The sequence below is a fragment of the Egretta garzetta genome, unplaced genomic scaffold (genome assembly GCF_000687185.1).
Source record: "Egretta garzetta isolate BGI_Z169 unplaced genomic scaffold, ASM68718v1 scaffold676, whole genome shotgun sequence".
In the NCBI taxonomy this organism is placed as follows: Eukaryota; Metazoa; Chordata; class Aves; order Pelecaniformes; family Ardeidae; genus Egretta; species Egretta garzetta.
The window spans coordinates 492056-514038 of record NW_009260059.1 but is presented as its reverse complement, the minus strand read 5'-3'; the positions used below and the strand labels follow the sequence as shown (position 1 = coordinate 514038).

General features: G+C 41.4%; 1 protein-coding gene across 1 annotated transcript in view; it reads left to right on the top strand.

Moving 5' to 3' along the window:
* Positions 1-21983, top strand: part of LOC104128301 (ribosomal protein S6 kinase alpha-2) — a 175079-nt gene that overhangs the window by 124944 nt on the left and 28152 nt on the right. Inside the window, exons 11-13 of the mRNA XM_009641061.2 lie at positions 6627-6691; positions 15318-15420; positions 20153-20322. Of these exons, the coding sequence (XP_009639356.1) occupies positions 6627-6691; positions 15318-15420; positions 20153-20322 (338 nt within the window). The remainder of the gene's footprint in view (positions 1-6626; positions 6692-15317; positions 15421-20152; positions 20323-21983) is intronic.

Below are 21983 nucleotides of genomic sequence, written 5' to 3'. Positions count from 1 at the left end.
GTCAAGGTTTTAAACCTAAGTTTTATTGAAATACTGGGAAGGCTGAGAAAGGAAGAGGTTATTTATAGCACAAACATCCAAGGAAATAAAATCTAAAAGACCCCTTAACATTTCAGGGGTAGCAATGAAAAGCTTCTGAAGGCTCTCTCTGTTTTAACTGCTTGAGAATCAGCATGAAGGATGATGAAAACAGATGACTTGTTGGTAATGAAAGAAGGAATACTTAAATGGTTGGCCTAAATACTGAACAGAAGTCAGTAGATAAAAGGACTGCTTCTACTTTGTGGATTTTAGCTTTTTCTGGGAAGGGAATAATAGTCTGAAATTAAAAGAAAAGTAGGCTTAGACATCCTCTTTTGAAAAATCTTTGGAAAATTAATGAAGCATGCTAAAATAAATGAACCATGTTATGGATAAAACACTTATTTTCAGCCATTGTTTCAGAAGTTTGCAAATCTGGAAAGTGTTTGTATTTAGTTCCAAAGAGATTTTAACACTGGCAAGATGGAAGATTCTGACCTTTGGAAATCATTTTATTCTGCCTACCATCTTGCTTTCGCCATTTGATTTTGACATCTTAACAAACAGAAGTAAAGATTGATGATGTATTCTAAAAATTTGCTTTGAAACTTTGTTTTGAAGCATTGGATTATTAATGGAAAGAAATATTGCAGTTGAAGGGAGATACTCAGACAAGGTAGAGAAGGAATTTAGTAATCCCATTTACCTGATTCTGTTTTTAAGTCTGGTGCCCGTATTAATGCTTTAGATAAAATTATTAAGGAATGGAAAGTATTCTTTCCTTTGGCATCCCTTGTTACGAGCACTGTCCCTTTCTGAGCCTATACACTCTGCTGTACAGATAGTCTGCTTAGAACTGCTTTGGCAGTAATTCTCTGATTAAGTACAACATATTTCAGATTATAGACAAGTGTAAGTTTAGATTCTTAAAAGAAACTAACTGGAAGATCCAGGCAAACAAAGAGTAAGCCTGGAGAAAGGAAGACCTTCCCTCAGTTGAGGTAGACCAGGTTAAGGTTTTTTTAAGTAAGCTGGATGCCCACAAATCCATGGGTCCGTATGGAATGCACCCACGAGTGCTGAGGGAGCTGGCAGATGTCATTGCTGAGCCCCTCTCAATCATCTGTGAAAGGTCCTAGAGAACAGGAGAGGTGCCTGCAGACTGGGGGATAGCCAATGTCACTCCAGTCTTCAAAAAGGGCAAGAAGGAGGACCTAGGGAACTACAGGCCGGTTAGTCTCACCTCCATCCCTGGAAAGGTGATGGAACAACTCATTCTGGGTGTCATCTCCAAGCAAGTGGAGGAAAAGAAGGTGATCAGGAGTACCCAGCATGGATTCACCAAGGGGAAATCATGCCTAACCAATCTGATAGCCTTCTACGATGGCATGACCAGCTGGGTAGATGAGGGGAGAGCAGTGGATGTTGTCTACCTTGACTTCAGCAAGGCTTTTGATGCTGTCTCACATAACATCCTCATAGGGAAGCTCAGGAAGTGTGGCTTGGATGAGTGGATGGTGAGGTGGATTGGGAATTGGCTGAATGGCAGGGCTCAGGGGGTTCTGATTGGCAGTGCAGAGTCTAGTTGAAGACCAGTAGCTAGTAGAGTTCCCCAGGGCTCAGTACTCAGCCCGGTCTTGTTTAACTTATTCATCAATGACCTGGATGAGGGGACAGAGTGTACTCTCAGCAAGTTCGCTGATGACACAAAAGTGGGAGGAGTGACTCATATACTGAAGCTGACCATGAGCCAGCAATGTGCCCTTGTTGCCAAGAAGGCCAATGGTATCCTGGGGTGTATTAAGAGGAGTGTGGCCAGCAGGTCGAGGGAGGTTCTCCTCCCCCTCTACTCTGCCCTGGTGAGACCCCACCTGGAGTACTGTGTCCAGTTCTGGGCTCCCCAGTTCAAGAAAGATGAGGAACCTCTCCGGAGTCCAGAGGAGGGCAACAAAGATGATTAGGGGACTGGAGCATTTCTCCTATGAGGAAAGGCTGAGGGAGCTGGGCTTGTTCAGCCTGAAGAAGAGAAGACTGAGAGGGGATCTCATCAACACTTACAAATATCTTAAGGGTGGATGTCATAAGGACAGAGCCAGACTCTTCTCAGTGGTGCCCAGCAACAGGACAAGGGGCAATGGGCACAAACTGAAGCATAAGAGGTTTCAGTTGAACATGAGGAAGAACTTCTTTACTTTGAGGGTGACAGAGCACTGGAACAGACTGCCCAGGGGGCTTGTGGAGTCTCCTTCTCTGGAGATATTCAAAGCCTGCCTGGATGAAGTCCTGTGCAACCTGCTGTAGGTGAACCTGCTTTAGCAGGAGGGTTGGACTGGATGATCTCCCGAGGTCCCTTCCAACCCCTGCCATTCTGTGATTCTGTGTAAGCATCTCAGAAAGAAAATTGTACAATGAAGGTGTTAGTCCATTACATTGCCAGGAACTTAGGCAAGGGTCTAATTCTTATTTGCCCTAAGGCCTGGATCTGCTCAGGTAGGTAAATTAATGTAAAGACCATTTCAGGAACTCCCTACACCGCTGAGCAGTATAAAGGTTCCAAAGTCTTTATAATTGAGAAGCTTGGCCAAGAAATTACAGCATAAAAGCATGTTCCAGTAGATTCAGACTAAAAGCCAAAGAATTAGTTATTATTTCCTTAATCCCATGTTCTCAGAGAAGGTACATTCTGCTTTGGCACATAGAAAACTTTGGTTTTCAGTTTTATGAGATGGTGAGTTTTAAAAAACAAGTTTCACCTTTGTCAGGGTGACTGTACATCTTTCTTGTAAACTTTAGGAATGCATTTCAAAAAATCTAGCCCACTAAAAAGATTCAGAAGCTGTGGAGACACTACGGTTTCATTATCTGAAACTAAAAATCTGGAAACTGTTTCTGCTCATTTTGAATATCCAAATAATCAACTTTCAAATTCTATAGATCATCTTTTTTCCCCTTAATATATTTCAAGGCTCACATCATCCATAACGATCCAACAATCAAAACCAACTACAAATAAAACATTCTACTGTTACTGCTCGCAGACGCTTTTATTACAGGCATAAAACAATCTTAGATAATCAAGTTCTTGCTTATTAACATGAGGCTGCTTTTATATAAATCCTTGCACTCTATAATGTGTTTAAACTGGCAATTTGATCTGAAAGCATTATTTATCTTCTCGGACCCTTGGGGGCCTGGATGGCATGTAAGAATATTTGCAGGCAGTATGTTTGATTGTGCTGATTATTCTTTACAGATAGGCTCAATTACTAAATTGAAGTTAAAGTGAGGTTAAAAAAACAACCATAACCCTAGAGAAAGGTGAAAGGTTTGTGACCATGTGGTACACCATCATGTGCTTCACTTCAGCAGTCTGCTAAATACCCATCTCTTTGCCAAGAAACGTCCGTGCCCATGAAGCAAGACTTTCCATTTACTCCTGTGCTTCTCTTTTCTCCATGAAAGCACATCTCTTTCCAGTACCACTATGGATTTGCAGATGGTAGATAAATGTCTGAAACGTGCTTGAGCAAATCCAGAGAGACTCCAACCATAAGCACCGATACCTGACCTCTCCCATGGACTTCTGCAGCGGGGTCAGGGCTGCCTCTCTGGGCTCACAGAGCTGTCCCCAGTTGAGGAGAGGACCAGGCCACACACCGCTGGCTGCGGCTGAGTCTCATGGCAAGGAAGATCAGGGAATAAAATTTGCAGGAAGGGCTGAGCCTTCTCCATGGTGTAAAGTCAGCTGCTAGGAATTGGAAGTCCTTCACTCTTTGCAAAATTAGGCTATTACTGTCCTAAATCTCTTTAATGCATTAAATCAACCAGAGATGGAGTCAAGCCCTGGCACTCTTAACAATGTATTCTCTCCGTGCTAGAGCTCTGAGGTGGCCCCAACTGGGAAGTGCTAATTTTTCAAACAAATGCCTGTGTCAACTGCATGCTGCATTCCTTACTGCACACTGCAGTCCTCCACTGATGGAAGTAGCTATGGATGGGCTTTTTCCTTGGTTCTGATTTCTGTGGTTTTGTGGTAAAAGGAACACCAACAGTAGGAAAAAGTGTGGCTTTCAGATGGATCATCTGAAAAAGGCAGGTCATTACACAATGATGTATCCATAAGCCTACAAAAGAGGGAAAACAGTGGGGAAGGGACAGAGCAGAGAAGATTGAATGCATTGTCAGTTATCCTCAGTCTAGGGAATACTACCAGTCGCTTACAATGCTTACAAATGTAGCATTTATACCAGTACTTAGCAATCAGTTTGGCACTTGGGTTTCATCCTTACATTACAAAGTTTCCAGTCACCACCACTGAATGGAAAACATTTTTCACAGATATTTCTTCTCTGAAGAGCTGCTTAATGTAATTCTCTTCAGAGTAACTGTGTTGGTTTCATGTTTCTGTTGGCATTGCTAAAATCAGAATGAATCTGCCGAGGGTATCTAGTGCAGACTTTTGACTGTGTATTGCAAAAACATGCTGAGGAAGACATAGAACAAGTCTTATTAATATCTAGGTCTTAGTATTTTCTCCTTCAGTACCCAGGGGCCATAAACAACTGCCTAGGGAAGAGTAAAAATAGGGTAAGCATACATGATACTTCACCCAAATTCTCTCCCAGTCTATGCCTGCTTTAAGCTCAAGCAAGGGGTTTCCTGAACCTCTTGTGGTTTGTCAATGAAGTAATCTTCAACAGATTTAATTTCAACATACTTTTCTGGTGTCCCCCTGAACCCATATAAATATTTTGCATCCACGTCATCTTTTCCAAGGAATTCCATGTCACACAACTATCTTTTGCCTGAGGAAACATCTCCAGATTGTTCTGAACCCGATTTCTGCTAGCATCATTTAATGACCTATATTCTTGTACTGGGAAAGATGTGGAAAAGTTAATCCCTATCCCCTTGTTCCAAGTAATCATGACTTTTTAGATCTCTATTAAATACTCCCTCAGTCATCTGTTTCCAGGTTGAAAAGTCAGTCATTCCATACCATTCCTTGTTGCCTTTTGATTTTTCCTACCTTTAATAAATATACACTTTTATGGGTGAGAGTGCCGACTACATTCCATACTCAAGCTGTAGGTGCACAACAGACTTATGCAGTGACAATGCAATGATGTTCTCCCTTTTGTCCTCTTTTCTATTTTTAAGATTCCATTTCGTGTTTCCCTAGAACTGTCCATCACATCCCAAAGACCTCACTCATGAGGGGGGATGATCACCTCCAAACACATAATTTTGTATGGCAGGCTAGGATTGTTTATCCTCACGTGTGTCACTTACATTTGTCTATACTGTAAGATTACCAGGATGGGGATGTAATTAGAACAACATTCCTCTTGCGTTATTATCCAGCAGGCCTGATAGGCAATCCTGCGTGTTATGTTCACAAAGCGTTTGCTTTTCATATCCATTCATCAGGCCATGAAAAGCCATTCCTGATCAGTGCATTTTGGCAAACATCAGTAATATCTTGTATACAAGGAGAGCAGATGTCACATTTTACAAAAGCTTGAGTTGACAAGAGCTTTCTAAAGCTGCTTGTAAAGTTGATCTTCGGAAAGTACAAATACTGCATATAAAAAGCTGAGTCCTCTGAGGTGCTGAGTGCCTTTTGCAAGGTGCTTGTGAATCCCAAGTCCTTTTGGGAATAAAGGATGCTCAGCATCCTTGTAAAGAAGGGCTGAGTATCTTTCAGGAACTGATTCCAAAATTGCAATGCAAAGCCTTTGCTTCCAGATGTTATTTCTCCTACTGGAAAATGAAAGGTGCTATTAATAAAGTCAAATCAACCCCCAAAATGGCATGCTAAATCATCTCTGACAGTTGTTTAGTTATTACTGAGCACCTGTTGGGTTTTGCGATGGCACTGAAGCAAATAAATTCAACTAAAGAAATAAAAAGGGCAATCTTCAGTGAAGACAAAGGCAAAAGTATCTAAAGAGAAATGTAACAAAAAATTTAACAATATTATCAGCGAAGGAAACATACCACAGAGAGTGATGATTTTGATACTCCTGCAAATTTGAAGATGGTATTTGAAAAAGGGAATCTAAAACCCTGGCTTACCTCAAATCGTTTGGAGCCTTTTGGTATTTTGAGTCTGGATTTGTTTGTAGTGCAGTTTTCCCCGTCTGTGGAGAGTGGGCAATTAGACAAAATTTGAAAGTCAGTGCAGATAGAGGAGCTGCTGCTGGTGGCCGGGAGCAGCAGGAGCTTTGATGTAGTATTAGGACATCTTGGGGCCTCTCCTGGCCTCACTGGTGCAGGCGCTCTGTTCCGGCTGAAATCCCATGTCCTGTCTGAAGCCTGAAGAGAGCAGCTATTCAGCCTTGGCACCAGCCTCCATTAGAGAAAAGTGAAAAATCCTCAGCCATCAGATGTTTGTTCACGAAATGCCATTGTCTGTATTTATGGCTGTTTAGACTGTTATGGCAGTTGCACTGTTCAGGGTTTCTCGTCTAGAAGAAGCATTTAGATGGTGACTCCGGCTTTGTCAGAAGAAAAGAGGGGATGGGGAGGAAGGCTGAAGAAGAGATATCAGGCAGCACTCTTCTAAGAATGACTTTATTTTTATTCTTTCATTCTCTTGTCAGGTGCTGGGTTTGATGGAGTGGAAGAAATCAAACGTCACCCTTTCTTTGTTACTATAGACTGGAACGTAAGTGGAGCAGCATTTTATTTAATTTTTTTAAATTATTTTTCTTTAGCTAAATTTTTGAAGGCAAACTGCCATGCTTAGAAAAAAGATGAAGTGAATTCTAACATAGGGAACCCAGGAGCTGGAGTCTTTTAACTGGGTCCCTATATCTCTTGCATACATATATACATTCTGTTCACATACCCACAAGTGAAAGAAATAGAAAGCTGCTTTCAGCATTGCCATTTTTTTCTAACTGCTTACCTCTGCTTTGTCTGATGGTCTGGCTCACTACCTGAAGCTATTTGTAGTGCTCTGCAAAATAATTTCCACATTCAACTCTAGTAAGTGTGATGCATTGATTGTGGGAACTGAACTGGAGTGAAAATGAGCAGCTTTAAATGAAAGAATTCCTATAACATTTCAATCGCAAAGGAAAACAGAGCCAAAGGACTGGGCTTGAAAGAGATGCTCCAGAGGGAAGCAATCTGATGGTCTGGGTCTCTCCATCTTTCTGCTTTTATGTTCCATATTGAAATACTTGTCCCTTCTCACTGGGTAGGGCAAGCTGGACTAAATGCTAATTTTATTCTTTCCAGTATCAGGGACCTCCAGGAATGCTTTTCTCTCTTGGAATTATTTGGAGCAGCCCCAGGTCTGCTCTTACACATACCTGCTGACAGTAGCTCTAAGGGGCTCCCAGACCTCCAGGCACACCCTTTTCCCAAAAACCACGTGGTGCTACTGAGTATTGGTAGAGCTGGTCCAGCTGGTCCAGCAGGCTGTACAGCAGGCTGTGCTACTTTATGCTGGGGGAATCACAAATCTTGCAACAGGATAGCTTTGTTGACCCCTCCTTGTCACTTTTGGCCTAAGTGATCATAGGACGGGATCTGGCCCTTCCACTATATTGCAATGGGGGCTACAGAAAAGCACAGTATAGGTGGATTTGCAGAAGAGAGATTTTACATCACTGAAAATACAAGTCAACCAGCCAGAAGAGGAAGCAGCAACTCCTCTTACAAGTGGTTGATGTTTTATTGAGGTGAGTCATTAATTTAACATCAGTACTCAGAACTGGAACAGCAAACATTTGATCAAATGTAACATGGTTCAAATAAGACACGTTGGACATGATTCACAGCATGGTCAACAAGGATTTATGTTACTGCTATCAGCTACAGCTCATAAAGCTGACGGTAGAGATTAGCTAAGTATTCAATTTAGACTTGAAACAGATTAAGCCTCACATTTTGAGCGTCATATTTGTTCAAATCAACTTATTTTTAGACAAACCTGGAGGCAAACACTTTTCATTCTTGATCTGGACATCTGCCAGTGCATCAGAGCTCCTGTTTGCCACATCTTCTAGAATTTTTCAGTTTAATTTTATCTGACCTGTGTTATGGTATTGTTATATCTCTTTAATATTCAATCTGAATTCACTCATGAATGCTAGTGTAACAGGTCACATTGATGCAGTTCTCACTGTAAATTCTGGTAAAACAGCATGAATGTATGTGACAGAGCTATTTTCAAACTTCTGCCCAGGACTTTACAGTAAAGCTAATTCCTCTGTGAAAGCACATTTGGTGGTGCCCAGGTGGCCTATGAAAGGCCCACAGAATCATTTATTTTGGAAAAACTTGTGAATCTAGTTTCAATTGCATGTTGAAGAGGTAGCATGACTCATAAGCATGGTAAGAGATGATCAATGAAAGTGGAATTTGAGATTTTCCTTTATGGCCCAGCTGACATTTAGTTCCATTACATATGTTCTGGAGTCTAGATTCTCTTTCCTCTTCTGCTTCTTACTAATCATGAGATTCTGTATAAAGACTTTACATTTATGAAAACATTAAGTGAAAAGGGAAAAAAAGGAGAATCCTGAAGAGTTGGGTTCTTTATTATTTTCTGTATTCCTCTGATACCTCCACAGTCCTCAGCTTTGCAATCAAAATACAGGCCAGGTACATATGTCTTAACGTAATAAGGAGGACTGGAGCGGTGAGAGGGTGTCTCCTTCTTCTGCATTTGCTAGTGGAGCAGCTCAGTGACTCATCACAGAGAAATGAGGCTCTGCATCTTGGAAAGGTTTTCAGCAAAGTCAGTTATGGATTGTGAGACTCCTCGAGACCCCTTCTTTCATGATGATTGGTGATTGTTTCAAGCTCGGTTCTTTAGGGAACAACTTCATGCCTGTCCTAAGGAGTTGTACAGTCCTCCATCATTTGAAAAAGTTGTTATGGATGGGTAAGGGAAATATCTACCATGAAGAGGCTAGATATGCTTGAACATGACTTGGAGCTAGAGAGGAAGGTGGATTTAATTGCCCTTTGATGTCTTATCTAGCCCTGTAACTCTGCCGTAAAATGTAGCTCTAAAGACCCCTTTTAATCCAGCATAATTAGTGTTTATTGTACTCTCTTGGAGACAGATGGATCATTATTACACAGAACAGCTATCATCTTTATAATATATTTTCTCATTTAATCCTAATTTTACTATCGCATATGGAGATCTTGGGAGGCTCATCTGGTTACAGCAGCAGTATTGCATCCATTTCAGAGCGGTGTGAGCCAGCCTGGCCCTGAGCTGAAGCCAGGACTTTGTCTTATGATGATCATCCAACCAACTGTTAACATGTTCTCCATGGACAGAAACAGAGCAGGGTCAAAGACTCGGAAAGGATCACGCACAGATGTTCAGTGTTTATCTCTGTATCGTTGCAGAAGAGCCCCTGACACCCTCATTTTGGTTTTCTATCATGTATACAGAATCTCTCACATTGATTTGCAGGGAGTCAGCAAACAGCATTGTAGAGGCAGCACATGAATGTTGATTTATTTTATACCTCGGTAATATAAAGACCTCAGAGAGCGAGCTCTCTTGGAGAGCTTCTGAACTACTTTGGCAGCTATGATAGACAGGACTGCTGCAACTGACAGCATGGAAACTTTCAGCGACTGTAGGAGAATGATCCTCTGTCAAAAGCCCCCTTATTACAACGGGTCAGAATGGGTGTCTTCTAGAAACCCAGTGCAAAATAGGTCTTTTTTCAAGCAAGATTTTTCCTACAAGAGTGATGTGATAACAAAGAACAAACCACCAGGTTGCTTCATCTCAGTTTAAAAGAGATTCAAAGCAGAAAAGAGAGTTAGCAGCCTCCTTCCAAGGTGTGTGTCAAGTCTAGATATCGCAGTGATGAAGTCATTAGAATCGCAGACAGAAATGTGTAAATTGTATCTACACGTTAGAGTGCTGTCAGAGCTGTTCCCTTGGGGTTTGGACTGGGGCTTGGTTATTGTCTCTACCACTGAAGTGTTTACCTGTTGGAGCAGTCATTTCCTACTCGTTTCCCATCTTTCGCAAGACAGTTTGTGTCTTCAAACAGACACGGCCAGACAGTGTTTGGTTCGGATGGAGGCAGCAAACAGAATGGAAACAACATGCGCAGTGTAAAAAAGCCCCCTGTTAAATGCTGCAGATGCTGGTGCCAAGCACAGCAGTGCTGATAGCGTAACACCTCTGCAAGAGGTGCAACCCTGGAAAACATGACTGAGGCCAGAGAGCAACCGTCCTCCTCCCGTCCTTTCCCACAGCTGCTTTACGTCATTCCCATCTTCCAGGGTGCCGTTCTCCAGCCAGCCTAAGTTTAGCTTTTGGTGTATAAGTAGCACTAAATGAACTGTGGACAATCTAACACAGTTTTTGTGCCCAAACTTGAATTGTGGCATGAGCTAATCTCTGCAAGAGTCTTGGTTTTACAGCTGTTGCCACCCAGTAGCAAAACCCTAAATTCCCACTTCCCAGGGTGAAAAATAGATGGTTTCTGCAGAAATCAGTCTTACTGCTCTAAGGTATTTAGTAGGCACTGTGATGGAAATTCAGTAGATCCTTTGTTAAATGAATGGACCTTACTACCCCTGCACCCTCTTTTCTCCCTAAGAAAAGCAGACCCAAACCAAGTTGACCTCAGATAATTTCAGTCATTGGCTCTGGGAAAGCACAGTCTGATTCCTGATTTTTTTATTACTGTTTCTTGTTTCCAGGTCATGCATAAAAAAATTCTGGCTTGTCATTGAAAATGAAAAATGAAATCCCCTTTTGCAGACTGCAGTCGGAGGAGTGGGCTATAAACAGTAGTTTTTGTTTAGATGACGGGCTAAATTGGAACTAGAGAAATGACATGCTAGAAAATGAACTGTCAAATACAGCTGAGGGAAGTAGTGGGAAGAGGACTCAAGTTCTATTTCCTTCAATATTGATCAGAGATCAAACTAAACTGAAAATGTGAATAATTTAATTGCATATTTTATCAAAAGCAAAAATTGATCCCAAGGTCTGAATTCTGCTAGCTTTTCTTTTTTTGCAGGCAATAACATTGAGCCATTAATCTAGGAGGGAACAAACAGTTTAGAAGGCAGTCCATCCTTTTGTCTGCTTATTGGGTTTTCCGTGACGGGTATATGTATCAAGGGAGTTTATTCTCACGCTACGAGTGCGTCACTGTGGAGGGTAGCATCTTTCTATTTCTAGAAGGTGTCTAAGGAATAATTCAATTCTTCATCAAAGCAGCTCAGTTGTGGAAATGACTAAATATTTTTAAATTAAATTAAACCATTTTCTTTTTCTTGATATTTGCCAGGCACACGTACAGGGCATTTACAGCTCTGGCTTTTTTTAGGAGTGCATTTTTTTGAAGATGATGAAAACTTAATGGCTTATAAATAACAAGAGACAGCCACGTGTCGCAGCATTTTGTTACTAGTCTCCCTGCTGTATTACTTGAGTCCCAGCTGAGGATATGTTCAGATGAAGCTCGTATCAGGGATCCGGCAGCATACATTAAGAAAAGGTTATTGGGACCTGGGGGAAAATTAGTCATTTCAAAAAAAAAGGGGGGTTTCCCAAATCAGAAGGGAAGTTGTAGTGAAGTATCAGAAGCTCATAGTTTCTCAAACTGCTGTAGAACTGTGTTCTAGTTAATTCACAGGTACTTATTAATCTGAAGGTACTGATTAGCAAAGTCTCAGAAGGATGTGAGGGGTTGATAAGTAGGCAGAAGCATGGATATGTATCCAGGTGTGAATATCTAAATCAGTACTTTCACACCTTGGAGTTCACCACCCTCATTCCGTGGATTATGCACTCCCTCCACACAGCCTCTGGATCCGGAAGCCGTGCATGGTGCCCAGTGATTCCTGATACCTGTCAGTCACATTTTTCTGTGATAAGTCAGTGCTGTGGCCAGTTTAAAAAAATGGGGGTGGGATGTCGGGGGTTATTCTTTACTGGGAAAGAAAGATAAATTACCTTCTCAATAAAACATTAAGGGCTAAGGAATACATTTCTCCTCTACAGATGTGGAAGCAATATGGAAGAAAAGTAAATCTTCAGCTTCATATACCCATGCAAAATAGCACACATATAACGACCTTAAGCACCCCACCTGAAATTTGAATGTTCCAGTCAGCACTAAAATATCCAAAGTCTCTTCTGAATGCCTATAAGTTGCCCCAAAATAATAATTTGGATATGAAAACTGGTGTTTAAACTGGGACAACTGGGATCCTGTTCCCATCAAAATAGGTGGTGGAACTCCCAATGACTTCTGCATACAGAGCCAGGATTCCCATGACTTGGGATGTAGATAACTGTTTAAACTTTACCAGAAGTTATGTGGTATCCTGGTAGATATGATCAAAGACAAGATTTGAAGCTTAACTTGCTATGTCCTTTGCCACTCAGTGGTTTCTGTTAGAAGAGATCAAGCTGATCCATTTTGGGACCACGGTAAGAGATAACAGGTTAATACATTTCACCTAAAATTAGAGATATTATTGGAAAACCCAGAGAGTTCTCAAATCCTCCATGAGATTTGTTCTCTGTGTGTATAGAAAACAACTGCTGTGATTCGTACTGTTTTCTTAAATCAGCTTGTGCCACATTGTGTTTTGCAGTCTGCAGGATGCGGGTTTTTAAAGGAAGGAACATTCTGCCTGCAGCAAGCCTTCATGTTTAACTGTGTTGGGCTGCCCTGTGGTTTAATTTGCTTCAGTGAATTGGTGTTGGTTGCAGCGGCTCACTCGGAGAACTGGAGCCAGTGTGGGATGGGGAAGCCCACAGATGACGCTGCTCTGCTTGTTCTTGTTCCTCAAAGATTTATTTTAGTTACCCGATTCAAGAGCTTAGGGAAAAAAAAATGGTTTAGGCAGTTTACCTTTTGCTGTTCCTAGTTGTCTAGTCAGAAACACCAGAAACAATTTTTATCACAAGTGGAAAAGGAAATGGAAAAGGGAGTCATCCGGGTCGCGCTCAGAGGAGGTGCCTTTGACTTGCACAAGCAACTTTGTTTCCATCCCCTCCCAGCAAGCAAATTTGTGATTACACATCTTTAGGTGGCGTGACTCATGATGAATCTTAAATCCCTCCCTAGTAGTGGAGGATGTGGGTTAGGGATTCAAAATACAAATGTAGCTCCAAAAGCACTTAAGAAACTGCAGATGGGGGGAGGAATTAAGAGGCCAGGGAGAATATGGTTACGATAATCAAAAGAGAGTGCAGTTCCTGAGTGATGTACGACTCTAAAGTGTGTTCCAATTTTTGGACCTCACAGGATGAGGGGTGCATTTAATTCAAGGAGGAAGCATGTGTGTGCGACCATATTGCTTTCTGCAGAAGAAGGACTGCAGTTGTGAATTAAGACAAATAAAGGGAAGCTTTAGCAAATAGCTTTCTCAAGGTGAAACCCTAGCAACAGCAAAAACTTTCAGTAGGTGCTGAGTTCTCTTTTCAAGTTCTGTGGAGACAGAAAAAGATGTATGTTAATTACTAGGTTGATACTTTTCAGCTGATGAGTGACACTTCCTGCTTAAGATTGCGATTGGCTTTTAATTATTTGGAAGACTGGCTTTCCTTTGTGGCTCACAGCAATTATTCATCTCTTCTTCTCTCAGAAGATACGGAGCAGTTTTACGCAAGCAGGAACTTTTTATGGTGAAATGGCCATTAATTATTGCAGAGTCATTTCCAGCCTCACCATTCCACTTTTCCAAGGAATCATAATTCAACCACAAACATATGCTTTATGCTAATGCTAATACTATGCTACAGAATGTCCTGCCTCGAGAACCTTTATTTATCTATGCAAAATCAAGTTCAAATTATGTTGATGTGCATATATCTTAGGTTTGACCACATGCTTTATATTACAGAAGTTAATTCACCACAAACCCCACAGTTAAAAAGGATCTTCCTGCATGCAACGAGCTGGACAAGCATGTATTAATCTCCATTAAATATTTTGAAAAATCAGCTCATTATGAAGTTGTTTTAAGAGCTAACCTGAAAATACATACTACAGTCATAAAACTGAACTCTCCAGCTCTTATCATGACTTGAAAGTTTGGATTAAATGTTATATTTATGCTCAGACATGTTAATTATTGGGTGCTGTCTGTGGCAACTAATCCGGCCCTTTGAAACCTGAGAACAAAAGCATTGCTAGAAAGGGGATGCAGTCTAGGGACTGGAAAGTGGGGCAGGGAGTCAAACCGGAGCCCTGTTCCCCATGTTGCCATCAGCATGATGTTTGGTTTTGGCCATTTCAAGCAGACATGATGTAAAGATCACGGAAATCAATAGGACTCTTTCCATTAATCTCTGTAGGCTTTGGATCAGATCCAAACAAGCTGCACCTCAACTTGTTCATCTCCCAGAGTGCATGTGCACGCGTGTGTGTATGAATTCTTGCAAAGGGTCACACAGTGAAGCCATTTCTTAAAGATCACTAGGCATGAATAAAGAGGCCACAAAGTCCCTGGTAATAAAGGCAGTGTATTAGCGTGCATTTATGGTGACTGTTACTTATGTGATCCCTTATGTGCCCCCTCACTTGCCAGCACAAACACACACCTAGCAGTGCTTACCTGTTGTATACCTTCCTCTTTTCCTTACATTTTTCCTTGGTTTTGCTCCTCTGCTCAAGTCACGTTTAGGCCTTCAACATGATTCCCCACCCATCCACAGTGCTTTCTTCCTAACGTCTTTTGATGGGAATTCATCAAATCGTCAGTTGTGAGCCCCTTCCCTTTCACCAGATATGCCAAAAGAACGAGTCTCTTGTTTAGGTTGTGAGCACCAGGCAGCCAGGCTTGTTGCTCAGCTCAGTCTGGCAGAGTGTCAAACATATTGCTAGTCCTTGACAAATAATAAATGCTAAACCAGCCACTGCTTCCTAGCAGTTCTTTGTGATCGTTGTCATTGCCACGCTGCTGAACTCACCCATGCACACTTGCCTGGTGCTACCATTGCACGTTCCAGTCCTGCCCTTAAGAGCAGTGAATTTCCAGATGCCTCAGCTGGAATATTGTGCTAGCCTACGGGTTAAATTTTCACCCGAAACAACTATGTTTATATTGTGGATTCCACGTAACTAAAAAGTGCAGGGACCATCCAGGGCACAGGTTTTAAGCCAACCAGTCAAGCAGGAGCCAGAGCTATGGATACACTATTATTTTCTGTCGGTCCTGCAAGGATGGTACAGAGCTGAGAGAGGACACCCTAAACAAAGTGGGGGAGCCTATCTGCAGATGCTGAAGGTATACAGATTGTTGTTGATTGTGATCTGTTCTTTTCCTTGTAGAAACTATACAGGAAAGAAATCAAGCCACCTTTCAAGCCTGCAGTGGGACGGCCAGAAGACACCTTTCATTTTGATCCAGAGTTCACATCTCGGACCCCCACAGGTTAGTAAGGTGGCACATGGGTATTTCATCTTTTCAATGACTAAATTCATTCTTCCTTCCCCTCCACATTCCAACAGGGTCTAAAAGTCTGATTGCCTGTGGGATTACTGGGTTTTGCAATATCCAGCAGGAAGCAAAGATTGGTTTGCATTTCCAGGAAAAGAAGCTCATAAGCATTTCACCAACATCACGTTAATTTGTCTTCAGGAAGGACAGCTTTCACATTTTTAATAGAAAAAATAACTATTGATTTGCTGTTTTAGTACTCTTATCATTGCTTGCATTAGGTGAATTTAACTATTTTAAATTACCTCAGCTTCAAAGAACTTTGTATCTCTGCAATTTATTATATAATTATATATTCCATAGGTGTTTTCTTTAATTATGAAATCCCATAGACTATGGGCTGTTGGAAGTTAATACATGGCTAACAGTAATGAGGAGTCATCCAGTTCTCAGACCAGTGGAGTTATGCCAACAGGAAATTTGGCCCACAGTATTTAAAAAATACTTGCAGTGAGAATGTTGTTCCTATAATTTTTATTTCCTAAGAGGAATATCACATTTTGTGCACTACATACATGAGGGTGATTGTTGCACAAAACACCATCTTTCCACTCTTCTCGTTGAAAGCAAGAATACCAGTAACCTCAGAGTGGTAATTCCAGTTATAATGTAGCCTCTTGCTAGACGTGGCTAAGCTACATTACATTTCTGCCTGTGATATCCCTATGTAAAGAGGTACCTATTTATACATTGTAAAATATAAAAACTTAGTTAGCTGTTGTTAGTAAAAGGCTTTGAAGATGGTAAGCGCTGTAAATATTACACAGTATTATTGTAATAACCAAGTACAAGGTCTTAAGCTTCAACCCTCAAATTGTCCCAGAACTGTCACAGTGAGAGTAAAAGATCTGAACTTTCATTTTGAAAACACTTGCATTATATCACATGAGTTAGAGCTGAGATTTCCTGTAGTTTTCATTCAGGCTCATCATGACCTTCAGCCTTTTTTCTTAAAACTAGCCCAAACCTCTATTCAAAGCCTGGCTCAAAGCTCCTTTCATGGGGTATGAAATAGTGGTACTGACTCAAAATCTTTTATCAGTCTTGGTTCCTAGGTTTTTTTGCAAGGATGTGCCGACTTTCACAAGCTATAAAAATATTTCAGTCTGGTTATTTGGATCCAACTGGTGTATCCACCTGTCTCCAGTATACGTTAGTCATGTTTTGATACTCCTATCCCACTGCATGGCAACAAATGATCTTTGGATACCAGACATTTCACACCTTTGATTTTAGCTTTAATTTAGGTTTCAGAGGAACTCATTTCTCTGAATTATTGGAGACTGCAAGTTAGTCTCATCTTGAGAGAAGTGCAGGCTGATGCTGCCCTGGAAAGTCTCAGAGAAGCACTGAGAGTTTGGATTGCTTTGGAAGTTCATACTTTATTGGTTGTACTGGCATGAAAATCTTTGTACTTCATGCATGTGCCGATGCCCAGGGTTATATTTTACACTCCACATGTTACTATGTTTGACTAATTCAGTTTGATCTCTCATGCAAGACGCTGACTTGGACGGTTTGTCGTGGTGTGGTGGCTGGGGTGGGGAGACAGCCTGCCTCAATTCTGCTTCATGCTATTACAGAAAGTGGCCTGAGAATCAAACCCTGTCATTTCAAAATAGGTATGGAAGTGTGAATCTCTATACTCGAAAGAAAAGCCCTTGCAGCATATTTTGCAGCCCCTGACTGTTGACTGATTGGATCAACCAGATGGGGAGAGCTTCACAAGAGTGTTCAATACTGGCTCATATTGCTGGTGGAATCTAACAAGAACCTTTTTAATTTTGTGGGTTTTTGTCATGCCACAGGGCCCATACAAACTTACCCTGCTACTGAGAATGTACCCAGACAGAAAGCACTGTAATAATTCCTGTTTCATGATGATAATGCAGTCATTGTGTTTTAAGGAAGCTGTCAGAAAGGTATTACCAAGGAGGGGACACAGATACACACAGTCATTTTGCACTCTGTCTTTATGAATGAGTTCTCCTGCCTGGAAACAGGTATATGTCAAAGTTTTGGGTCCAGTAACTTGCCAGTCCAGTAATTTGCTGTATCTCAGAAAGTTGTTTCAACCTCTCAGCCTGGAGGTTGAAACAGCTTTCTGCACGTTCCTAACTTCAGCTCTGAGTGTGCCAAAGATGTGGTTTCTGACATTGACTTCACTTTTTCTCACTCACGGATTCATCTGAGTTAGAGTCACTTTTTCTGGCCACTTGTTTCCTAAGTCCACTGCTGTGGGATCAGGAGACTGAAGCAGTCCAGGTTATAAATGGTGATTTGAACAAGGATCAAACCAAGATTGTTCTGGTCATCCAGCTTAGGTTGCAGTCCACAATTGTTTGTATTGTTGTAAGTGATGGGGCAGCATGCTGTAACTGGTAAGGATGTCTTAGGCTGGCTTTATGGCTGAGAAAAAAATATGTAAAACTGCACCTGAAGTATCTAAATTTCCTCCTCTGCAAATAAGATAATAGTGCTTGCTAAGCCCAGTGAAACATGCTGAAGTAAATTACTTAAGATTTATGAAGCCTTTGAAAATCCTGTGAAGTTAGATGCTCTAGTGGGATAAAGCATTATGACTTTCACAGGGAGAAAGATAACTGTTATACAAGATTGGTATTTGCAAGTGGGTCTAATTCAGACATATGAAATTATTCTGGATTTATCAAGACTAGGAAAACGACTTAGGTTTCATAGCTATCAGTTAATTAACATGATTTAAACATAATTTTGCAGTATACACAGGTGTTTTAGCATTTAATTCTTATGATGGGCGTATCAGTTGGTGATGATGAATATTTAATATTGCACACCAAATAATCAATAGTTCTTCTCCAGTGTTTGATAAAGAGACTGGCAGTGAATTGTGAAGGAACAGTTATTTTTAAATAGAGATGACCTAGCACTTACGTTTTAGAGATGGATCGCAGATTTTCTGAAGTTCAGGAGTGTTCAGATTTGAATTATTGTCATTCCTCTTTTAAAAACAAACATTCTTTCTTCTTAATTAATCCCTCTTGGAAAATCACTGTTGTATATCTGCCACTGTAAGAAGTATCCAGTGATGCAAGACGTCTGGTGTGATTCATCCATGTATTTGCAAGGAGAGTTGCCCATCAATACACTGAGATAAACAAATAGCCCACATCATTCTACCAAAAGGCGAGCTTCTCCACGTACTTTGCAGTGAGGTCTGACTTGCTGTGCTTATTTCTGACTCCTGTCAAAGCTGAGGCGGCTTTGTAATGAGGTATAGAATTAGCTGCAGTCTCGGTTTTGTTTATTTCTGAGCAGATAATTTGTTTTTACCATATTCTGGCTTCAGATCCTCTGTTCAGTTGACCAGTTGATTTATACAAGGAATGTCCCCACAAGGAAATACCTTTTCACATATTTTCAGGACCTCTGGCAGTACTCAGTCTCCCACACCATTGCCCTTCGCACTGATGGGTGGTGCTGATGGTGTAGGTAGGTGAGTCAGATATAAGATCCAGTGGGGATGTATTTTCTTTAGTCTAGTCTACACACTCCTACAAGGAGATAGCTTTCTAAAGGAGATTCAGCTTTGTAACCTTGCCATGGTAAATCACATGTTGCACTGCACAAAATGGGGGGCGAGGGACAACACAACACAGACACACAAAAAAACCCAAATAAAAAGTGGGAAAATTTGAGTACTGTAGGTTCTGTAATACCCAGCTACCCAGGAATGGTTTGTAATGCGACTCTTACTTGCTTGTGAAAATACCTGGGACAAAACATAACTGGGGAGAAAGATGTCTTTGAAGCTTTTCAGAATTTTAAGTGAAGTGGAACTCTTCTCAGTTTGGCAGGCTGTTTCTCTCACTGAGTGGTGGCATAGGTACCAGGAACTGCTTTCTAGTTATTCCATTCCAAAGGTAGAATAATTCAGGGCTCTTTTCTCTCCAGCTGTTCCTCCCCTGGATTTGCCCTGTCAGGGGAAGGAGTGGGGAGAAAATCTCCACGAAGGTTAGTTAAAACACTCCTAGCCATTTTGTTCACCTAGGGACAAGTCAATCGGCATCTTCCCTGGAATAGGTTCCATCTCCTAAAGCTGCTGCAGAAAGATCCTTGTGAGGCTGCAAACCACCACTACCAGAGCATCATGCTTTTACACCTGCTTCAAGCCCCATCTTCCCTACATTCTCTCAACCCACACAACATATCACATTACCCAGAAAGCACTTTAGCCTTTGTAATTTCTGTAGTCAAGGTGTGCTGTGAAGGACAGATATAGCATTTGCAGCTTTTTTCCACTCCCTGGAGAACCTCTGCTAAGCCAGAGGGGTGCCCAGCCTTGAGCCATCCATCTGTCTCCTAGCCTTGCCACCCCGAGCCTTCCATTTCTGTGTGGACTCCTGGCACAGGCAGTGCTTGGCCTAAGGATGAACATGCTCCGTTCAGTATCCGTGAGGAGAGATCCTGGCAAACAATACCCCTGCACTGTTCAGATCCAGAGGAAAGGGATGGGGAAGGCACACCAAAGCCTTGATATGGAGGTGGTTTATATTCACATGTGTCTGCCAGTTTAGCAGAATCTGCTCTTGACTGGCAGGGGTGACTTTGTCTGCTGCAGGTGCTGTGCTATTACTTTCTGATCTTTTGTGCCACTCATGAGGCCATTTTCTTCCTTCTCCTACAGATTCCCCAGGCGTTCCTCCAAGTGCCAATGCTCATAACCTTTTTAGAGGGTTCAGCTTCGTTGCCTCTAACTTGGTGCAGGAGCCTGCGCAGCAAGATGTGCACAAAATCACCGTCCATCCAATTGTGCAGGTACTGATGCTGGTGTTACACTTCACATCTGATGGGCAGATACATATGTGCATAATATATTTAAACTGCCTCAGCGTTCTCACTGGTATTTCACAGCTACCCAGTGTAGGCAGAAGATGTTTACATGCAGCATGTAGGAGGTGGAAAATGAGAATTTTCTCGCAAAGGCTTTTATCTTTAAGTTCACATTTTCCACAGCTTTTACAAAGGAAATAGGAATCACGCCTTATCACAACTGAAATTAAAAGTACTTCTGAATACCTGAAACACTATTCCAATTGTGCATACAGGGCAGGTAACAAAGTGTTGTTTCTTCAGGGAAGGCATAACAGTTTTGTCTTGGATTATATGATACAGTCTGCATTGGCAAGGGGGCTCAATGACCTACTGCTGAAGGGTCCCGCAGGCACGGAGCCCAAGCTCTTGGGTGTAAGAGCTAACCCAGAGCGGCTTGACAGGGGAAGGACACTTGCCAGACGCTTGGCTCTTTGCTGCCATTCCCCTAAAACATGCTCTCCAGTTGTTGTAATTTAAATCAGAAATAAATTGCTACAAATGGCTCAGTACCTCAGAGGAACAGTGAATCGAGAGAAATAACTGGGCTGCTCAAAGATGCAGCAAATTTTCCCACAAGGAGAAAGTTCCTCTCCTATCCACAGCCAGAGGTGTACATGCCTCAAGGGGAGAGCCCCTGCCTGTGGTTTTCATAGGTTTTCATCGTTTCATCCCTATTTAAATAATTTACAGTGGAATATGTCATATTCTTTAAGATTCACTTACACAACAGTAAGTGAAATGTTACCCAAGTAATTACATCCCAAAAGTTTTATGTGTATTCGTGTGGTTTGCTTTGTAAAAATGTATTGAATGTTAACATGTGCATGTCTTATAATTTAGAAGGTTCCGTGGGGACTTTGCTAGTGAGGTTACATTTTTTGACACAGGATCCTAGAGGATTTTTAGAGCTGCTGATTGTTTCTTGAGTCCTGGGATGGAATTTGCAGCAAGGCCTCAGATTTGGGTTTCACAATCTAACCAATCCACCTGCCCAGATATTTTCCAAAGGGCATATGAACTACTGATGCCATGGCTCATTCTATTACCCTTCAATAAATAAAATCAGAAATTTTAAAGTATTTTCCTACTATTTTCACTAGTAACATATTTTCTTAAACTAAGTTGGCTTAAAATAGTAAATTTTCTCTCACGCAGAAATCATAATTAAACATATCCTGGAGAACACCTCCAGTGGTCTGGAGGCACACCCCATATGTGGGAATCTGTTTTGAAGACTGTGAAGCTATTAGTAGGTTACAAGTTATCTGGCCCCTCAGTAATTAGAAATAAGTTAATAACGCCAGGGTACGTAGGTTTGTCAGGGGATTTGGGCCCACAGTTTCCTGTGGATTTCTAATAGGAGGTGGTGGTCTGCATTCCGTAAGTAGTTTAGAAAATCACTGCTTTCATGACATTACTTCTACATGGACAATTCTATCTTACAGACTGGAAAAACATAAAAAGGGAGGGGGCACACTTGTTTAAGTAAAGAGCTTTGGATTTTTTTAACTGGACTTAGAAAAACTGTTAAGGACAAGACAGCTCTGTGAAGGAGATGAGGTTAAACACTTCCTTTATTAAGGTGAGGCTAGTCCTTGCTTTACAGACCCATGTCCTGATTATGCTGTTTCTTTTGTCTTTCC